The sequence below is a fragment of the Branchiostoma belcheri genome, unplaced genomic scaffold, assembly GCF_001625305.1.
Source record: "Branchiostoma belcheri isolate BF01 breed outbred unplaced genomic scaffold, Haploidv18h27 scaffold24, whole genome shotgun sequence".
Lineage (NCBI taxonomy): Eukaryota > Metazoa > Chordata > Leptocardii > Amphioxiformes > Branchiostomatidae > Branchiostoma > Branchiostoma belcheri.
In genome coordinates, this window is record NW_017803843.1 from 1033558 (window position 1) to 1041965 (window position 8408).

At 41.1% G+C, this 8408-nt stretch overlaps 2 protein-coding genes across 2 annotated transcripts in view; one reads left to right on the plus strand and one right to left on the minus strand.

Moving 5' to 3' along the window:
- Positions 1-1498, minus strand: part of LOC109470926 — a 3033-nt gene extending 1535 nt beyond the window's left edge. The window contains exon 1 of the mRNA XM_019770024.1: positions 8-1498. Coding sequence (XP_019625583.1) covers positions 8-1498 — 1491 coding nt within the window. The remainder of the gene's footprint in view (positions 1-7) is intronic.
- Positions 1499-3622: 2124 nt separating this feature from the next.
- Positions 3623-8408, plus strand: part of LOC109471185 (nicotinamide/nicotinic acid mononucleotide adenylyltransferase 3-like) — a 12699-nt gene continuing 7913 nt past the window's right edge. Inside the window, exons 1-6 of the mRNA XM_019770472.1 lie at positions 3623-3965; positions 4890-4978; positions 5105-5172; positions 7249-7418; positions 7762-7815; positions 8069-8148. Of these exons, the coding sequence (XP_019626031.1) occupies positions 3833-3965; positions 4890-4978; positions 5105-5172; positions 7249-7418; positions 7762-7815; positions 8069-8148 (594 nt within the window). The 5' untranslated portion in view covers positions 3623-3832. The remainder of the gene's footprint in view (positions 3966-4889; positions 4979-5104; positions 5173-7248; positions 7419-7761; positions 7816-8068; positions 8149-8408) is intronic.

Below are 8408 nucleotides of genomic sequence, written 5' to 3' on the forward strand. Positions count from 1 at the left end.
TCATCACCGGCAGGCGTTGGGATTCTCTGTTCCCTCCTTCCTTCTTCCTCATGTCGGCTGGTAGCCTGTTGGATGGGAAATGATCTACTTTGCGGCAGGTTTCCACAAAGGGATCATAGAGGTGGCCTTGAGGGCAAGCAAATGTTTCCTTTCTTGACCTGAACATGAATTTTCCAGTAACGACTGTTTTGGAAATCTCTGAATAGTCAATGGTCGCCGACAGGGAAGTGAAAAATACGCTCATCCCTTGTATCTCGGCGCCACAGAAGACTTCCCGGTAGACGAGGTCTTCGAGAGTGCACTTTGCACAGAAGATGTTGCGAAAGGAGCGATATGGTTTCCTTACGACGACGATTGGTGATGGAATTCCTTTTCTGCATTTCTCTGCATATTCACACGTGGACGAGAGTGGCGTAGCAGGGAAACATTTTCTTGTTCGCCCCTCTGGTGCCTCAAACTCCAAGAAACATTCATCGTTCTTAACGGCTTTCTTTAACTCTGGCACTAATCCTCTACATTTGACGACAGCTGTCCATGCTATCATCGAGGAAGCGTTGTTGCAGACGGCACAGAACACATTTTTGTACGATTTGTGTCCTGACGATGTTGTTGAAAGTACTGGCAGGTGCAGGAGAGGGTCTTCCTCAAAACTGTGTTTCTCCTCACACAAGAGTCGCGCTTCGTTTCTGGGGAAGCTTGTGGGACAACTGGCCACCATCCAGTAAGACTCGGAAAGGTTGTACTGGTTTGGTGGTTCTATGGTCATGCACTGCAGCGGTTCTTCTTCCCTTAATTGTCGAACGGTCTCAGTAGTAGGGTCTTTCCGCACACAGGTGTCTTGATAGTCTTCACAGCAGTTCCCCATGTCTAAGCAGCTGGCATTGCAAAAGCATAGAGCTCCATGAGGCCGAACTTCATCGTCACATCGCCACTGGCATGAATCTGCGTTGATGGCCCGATCTCTGGTGGTCTCATTCGTGAGGGCAGCGCTCTCTTGGTGTTTGCAAACCTCTTCATAATCGTCGCAACAGTCGCCGAAGGCCTGGCACGATGCGTCACACTGACACGTGTGCGTGTCTTCCCAGGAACCACATCGTCCGGTACAGTGGTTGTCTTTCTCACATGGATCTGTGAGGTCTGGCGCGGCTTCATGACTCCTCTCGGACAGGGCCTGGTCGGTCACATTGGTGCCGTCGGTCAGTGTCGGCTGAACCGTGACGTCAAGCCCGACGTTGTCATCTGGACTGACATCTTTCTGTTGACCACTCGAATTCACTGCAACTGTAGACGTTCCGTTGAGCTGACTTGTGATGTTGTTTAGCAAATATGTTGTATTGTCGGTTGGGGGCGATGAGGGCATTTTACCTTCATTATCGTGTGAGCTTGACCAATCAGTCAAGTTCATGTGCCTACCTTCAGACGCCTGTATCTGACTCACCATCAGCAAGACGAGAATGCTGCTCAGGCCCTTGGTCTTCCCAGCAGAACTGGACGACATTTTGAAAACGTGGTGCAAGACCTTCTGAAAAACACGAATTCGAAATCAAAGCGTTGTATAACGCTCTGCATTTGTCAAAGAGGTTGAGACTGTATACTAGTACAGAATTTCCTGCAGCTGAAGATAGATGAAAAACTAATTTTCCTAATGTTAATATGCAGAAATCGTGTTCTCACGAAGAAACGTTAGAGAAAACAAAATTGAACCAAAGAAGCCAGCAATATATGTATCAGGTTCTAACACTTCTGAGTAATTGAAGATGTGGCCAGATGTTTTCCTCTGCAATCAGAGTAACGACTTCCTCATGACGGTAACTGTACTCCAAGTACGCATGTTTTGCATGTTATATTTATATATTACTTGTACGTTATTGTATTATAGGGAGTCATCTTGCAATTTTCTTAATAGCCTCTGTAGCGGCGTACACCTGGTACCTCCGTTGGAAGTGTAACCGGAGTTCTTGTTCAAGAACAACAGATGGTGTTTTGAGCGTTCTGGCTGGCTTCAATATGGCATAGACACATTAAAAAGCCCACACTAATCAAACTTATTGGTTCTCGGAATCACCCACTTTGTGTTCTCTTTCTGTACACGATATGGTTCAGGCTCCGGTCACATTGCACACTGGGGGCGTTCTTGGGATAGTCGACGTGCATATGTCGTACAAAATCCAGCTTTCGGAAAAGTGTGTGTAAGGTCCTTCTCTGAGTAGTCTCGCAAATTCAACGACACCAAAATCGCACGACAGCCTACAACACACGACAGCCTACCTTCACGGATGGCAAATAGTCGGCCTGAATAGAACAGGCAAACGAGACAAAACTAGCAGACAATATTAGGGTGTATTTCTCTAGACTTTAACGCCATACATAAGACGTAACACTGCCAAACATTTGATGACATCATCCATACATATTTGTGTTGGCAACGAAATTGACTACTATCAATGTAGACGGGACCTTAGATTTAGAATCAACTTCACAGAAGTTCGCAATGACCCCGATGTTTAGTCTTCCTCTGTATTCCTTAAGAAATATAACATCGCAAATGAACGGAAACATTTTGTCTGACCGTCGGGCGGTAGTGGCAAACTGTGGACATAATGCTTCTCCAATATACTTTCAATTTACTGTATATACAAAAGTACTCTCTTCAGCTGTTACAATATTTCTATCCAAACGTTACTGAGCAACAATTATAGACCGAAATATGTCAACATATGGTTCCTTCTTATCGATCAGTAAAACTAGATAAAATGAATATTATGGCCGTACAACTGAGATGCTGTAGAAAACAAATCATACCTTTATCTCAAGCAGGCCCCTTGCGTAATCTACCTGATGGCTGATGTCCGGATCCTCCTCACAGACATTTACTTCTGCATCATCACAAGAACATGGAGAGCTGAAGCGTGGCGGGCTCTCCAAGGTTCTGAGTCAAAGTATCCCCGCTTGAGGTTAATAAAACATATGAAATTGAAAACGACAATGACGTGTTTGAAACAATTCACGCCCTGTACATGTGTATTACCTTTCTTCTAATTTCCGCCAATATGCGTAAACACTTTCGGTTGAACTTCTGCGTTGGGCCATATCATGTTCATACAAACTTTTCGTGGAAACGCTTTGGCACCGTAAATTTTGCAAATTAACGCTGCACACCCACCACAAATCCAGCAGCTTTCAACCGATAGCCGTGCCCAAGTTAATCTAGATTTCTGATGTCACACACTCAGAAGCAGACAGCTTTTGGGTGTGTGACATTGGAAATTAGAACATTCTTTATTTGATTACATGCTGAATTGCACTAGCGTCGTGAGGATGTTTATGTATTGGATCCACTACCTCTAAATATCGCAAGGAGCGCTTTTAACTGTTGCCGGTATCACACGTCCCTGTCCTTGGTGCTGAATGCCATCCACACACATATTATTAGCGTTACATGAATACGCCGCCTTTTAGCGGGTACTAGAGTGATCCAAAACGCTGGTGAAGGGAAATAATTGTTGTGACGAGTGCAGCTTTAGAGAATAATAGACGTTGTTGTTGAAAAATCTATCAAATACCCACCATCAAACAAAATTGGCGTCGGCCAGTATGTCATACATGAGACCGTTATACAGAAAAGCCATCTACTCTGGCCTTATGTTTATGAAATGACCTTCCACCCTTCGTAGCATGCATAACATCAAATACGTGCCTCTCTCCATACGTCGCTGCGACATGCTAGCGGGCGGTTGAATCCTACAGCGACAACAACGTCCAATTTTTCTACAGTCTAGAGGTACAGAAAATACAATAAAAAGGACAGCGACGTCCCAGGAGTTTCCAGAAAATGTCGTCTGCTCAGAAAATCACAGACGACATTTTCAAGATGGCGGTGAACGGACTGCGACAGAAAACGCCAGTGGTTCTCCTGGCCTGTGGTTCCTTCAACCCCATCACCAACATGCATCTGCGTATGTTCGGTAGGTATACAGTATTTTTCCAATTTCTAACGACTGTATCTTACGGACAGCGATCGTTATGGTAATTGGACAGCGCCCAAAACATTGGGGCTTTGGAAAACAGAAAGATGTTTCTATCATGCTTGTTTCGTATGTCACGTATTTACCTCAGCTATGCATTGCGTTTCGAACCTCAATTATGTATTTAGAATATCAACTTGGGTAAAATAAATAGTATTCTGAAGCAAGGTTACAGTAAAGGTGGTACATGTGTCAAAATGTATTTTTACCTCACCTTAATTTTGGCCGAATGTGACATGGCATTGATGCTTTCTGAGAAATTTTCCAACATTATATGGTGTATAAAAACATTTTTGTCCAATAGCAACAGTAACGTTAGGTAAGGAAAAGATTGACTATATAGTCACTTTCCTGCAAAACCTTCACCCAAAATTGTCTCTGTACCATTATCAAGACTGTCACCCATCAGTAGTTGTAGTTGCGTATTTTGATCGTGATCGTGAAATCCACTGTTTCTAATCTGCCTGAGACTATCATACATTGTCATTAGGACACCTTCATGGCCTAAAATTTAATATGGATAATGTTATTTTCTTGTCAAACGACCCCCCTTGGACTAATTAAACAACCGACTACACAGCTGCCAAGTGATAAAGAAAGGCACTGCATCACTGTCAATGTTATCATGTGATCAGGTTCACTTCAAAGCACGTCATCAGGCAGATTTTGTTCACTTAGAGAACTAAGCCGGAAGTGCTGATTCTAATGTTGATCGATAGACAAATTAGAGAAAATTGGCTGTCTTAGAAACATACTGGCAATTGGAAAAACTTCGTTGTTTGCGATTCATGTATCACATTTGATCTAATTTAGCACCTTACATGGATGCATGATCTAACATACACGTCTATGTTCACCTTGCAGAAATTGCGAAAGATTTTTTGGAAAAGTCAGGAAAGTACATCGTCATCCAAGGCATCATCTCTCCTGTGAATGATAAATATGCTAAACAGGTGAGTAGGTTGTAGATTGCTAAAACACATAGAATATTGTACAAGCAAATTAGCATTGATAGTCAAGCAGCAATTAAATATATACACGACAAATTAAAGCTGATACATGTATTCCCATTTTCACAGGGTCTTCTCCCTGCCAACCATCGTCTAGCCATGTGTAACCTGGCAGTGCAGTCTTCAGATTGGATTAGGTGAGAAAAAAACCTCCTTTAACAATTCCCCCTGTGACTTGTGTTTTAACCAATGTAAGGTGTGTGCATAGATAAGTCCACAGTAGAGCATACAGGTACAATGTACATGCTTTTGCATGTATGGGTCTGCACCTCCAAAATTGGTACTGATATTATATACTCTGATGATGTATCTGCATTCTGAGGATTAAGGTTTTGTCAATCTACAGACACACATACTTACTGAAGTTAATTTGCAGTCATCTAATGTTCCAGTTATATGCTTGCTGTGTCGTAAACATCTATCAAGTGTAAGGAAAATGTGCAAATTACATCTCATGCTGGTAACCCTTTATCCAACCCCTTTTACTGTAAATAAGGTTAGCAAATGGATGGCGCCTTCTATTAATCCTCTTCTGATGGGGTTTCACTGGTAATAAAACTGTGAGGAACAAAACCCAACTTGCTGTAAAATTTTTGATGACAGAGTAAAGCATGTCTACTTATGCTTGAGAAGACTTCTGAGCTGTTTTGATTCCATAGTTGTTATTATGCATGGTGGTGAGGTTGTGGACAATATGGCAGATAGCCAGGAATACATGTTAATTCTCTGGGGGCCAGAGCTAATGTAATCCTTGAGTTATAGTGGCAGGAATGGGGAGTGCTTTGGGAAATCAGAATTGAATCTTGCACACTTGTATACTTTCAATTTGAATTGCAACCACAGTAGAATTGGGAATGCGCATTCCAGTACTGAGTATAATGAATGTATTGCATTGAAGCATATTTGATTGAAATGAACATCACATTTTGACTTTGTGTTTTACTCTGACAGTAAATGCATCACATTCTAATATTATGACATTGTCCCAAGAGACTAGGCTGAGTGACGCAAAATATAGAATGATACATCATACCTGATGCAGACAAATATCATATCACATCATACCACATCATGTACTTAATCATAATTCTTTGTCAACATTACATATGGTCATAACTACACTGAAATGAAGATACGCATGTCATTAGCATCATGTGTATTATGTGCATTCACACATTATAAAAAGACTGTTAACAAGGAACAGGATTGTTTTGGCCAGGCTAGGCCTAATTGCTCATTCCAGTGGAAGGAACTGATTTCAGAAAACTATCTAATATCGGCAGCACCTCATTAAGGAAATGCACATTAACCAAAAACTAATCCATCAAGATGGTAAGGGTAGATTTATTAATTCAATTCTGTTAGATGGATACATGTATCTCCCTTTTTTTCATGTCGCACTTTGTTTTCTCTGTTTGGAAATGCTCGTTGGCATTTAGAATGTATATGGTATGCCCATACACCTAAGGTATAGTTTGTTTTTTAACTATTTGGCCACTGTTTTTTAATTGTCAGATTAGCATGATGCCCATATCTTTTCATAGGAATAGCTCTTGTAGGATTGCATCAAGTGATGCATACAGTAGTAGAGATGGGAGGACATTGACTAGTTAAGGTTAAATAATAAAGTTTAAGGTTAAAGGCTACTGGCCTTTGATATCTTCAATAAGGCATCACATAATGAAATTCTAGAGACAGATCAATACCACATTCTATAGAATATTTTTACAATCTGGAAGTGCTTCACTAGAAGGCACAACACATACAAATTAAGAGCAGGGAAATGACCCTGTGCTTGCATGCTGATCCAGGTTTTATGTGCTGAAACATCCACAGAATGTCAAATGGGGAGCCCGTCACCTGCTGTCTCCAACAACAACAATGAAATTTACCCACTATGATAGCTTTTGTTTTGAGATTATCTAAAAAGTAGACATAATTCCATACTTGAGGAATGAGTCGGAAAAGAAGGATAGATGGCTAGTCATAATATATGACAATAATGCATTCAAGCATGGTCATGCACACACTTGCTAAACAGGTATAGTCAATAGGGCATGAAATGTTTCGGATTAGAGTTTAATCATAATGGTCTCTTATTGAAGGACCCTGTTTCTTTTATACATCATCATTTTCACTCACACTTGCATCGGCATGGGGTTCTCGAGAAAGACAACCCATCAAGGATAACATATCCTTTATTGCTATGACAGAGTTGATCCGTGGGAGAGCCAGCAGGACCAGTGGTTACAGACAGTCAAGGTGATGAGACATCACAAGGCCAAGCTGGAGGAGCAGCAGCATGGCCTCATGGAGACCCCCAGCAAAGCCAAGAAACGCAAACTCAACACACGGACACGCAGCTGTAGTCAGAGTAGTGTAGGTGGGTGGACTGTGGATACGTGGTAAACTGCAACATGAAACTCAACTTACTGTTTCATGACAGAGTCATTGTTGTCAATAATAACCTGGGCATATCTTGTTTTGGAGTTAGGTTCAATCAGTAAGATACACGGCTTTTCAACCTCATCAAAATCAGATCAGCTATGTAGTGGGATATTTTCTTGATTCCCATGTTGCTGTTATTTGAGACCATTAAATGTATTTCTGTTTTAAGACATGGTACTTATAGGACAATATCAGCATGCATCTATACTGGTAATGTTAAAAATGATCATTCCAATGATTCTGCAAGACTTAGTTAACTTTGTTCTTTTAATTTACAGAGGACATTGCCAATGAAAATGAGGTGGAAGAGATCAACTCAAGAAATAATGCAGGTGAGAATTAAGGGTGTGCTGTTGCTTTATTGACCTGAGTCTCATACAATAATGTATAGTTTGGTTAACTTATTTGTGTCATTATAACGGTTGATAAATGAGAAAACATTGTTTATAGTTAAAATTGTTGATCCAACACAAAGAATAGTTCTCATCTAAAGTTTTTGACCAGTCACTCTGGTCTTTCTCAGTAGAGGATGTTGTTGTTGTTTTGTTTCATCTGGAATGTGCCAAATGTGGCTTTTTGTTTCAGGGTACATAGAGCTGAAGCTGTTATGTGGGTCAGATCTTCTGGAGTCCTTTGGAACACACGGTCTATGGAAAGATGCTGACGTGAGTCTATCACTGAACTTACCACACCTTCTCTTGTAGAAAATAGAAGACTTTCGTTCTGTTACCTAATCTAAGCTACGAGTCCTAAGATGTGCCATAGCCCTTTTAAGTACAAAAAAGGAGCAGCCTCTGTCACTAGGTTCAAGATCTGAGAAAATTACTGAAATGTGTTTTTTAGTATCTACATGTCAATCTAATGTCCCTGACCCACATATATTAGTGCTGTGTTCCTATCAGTGCATAGAAGTACATGTTTTAAC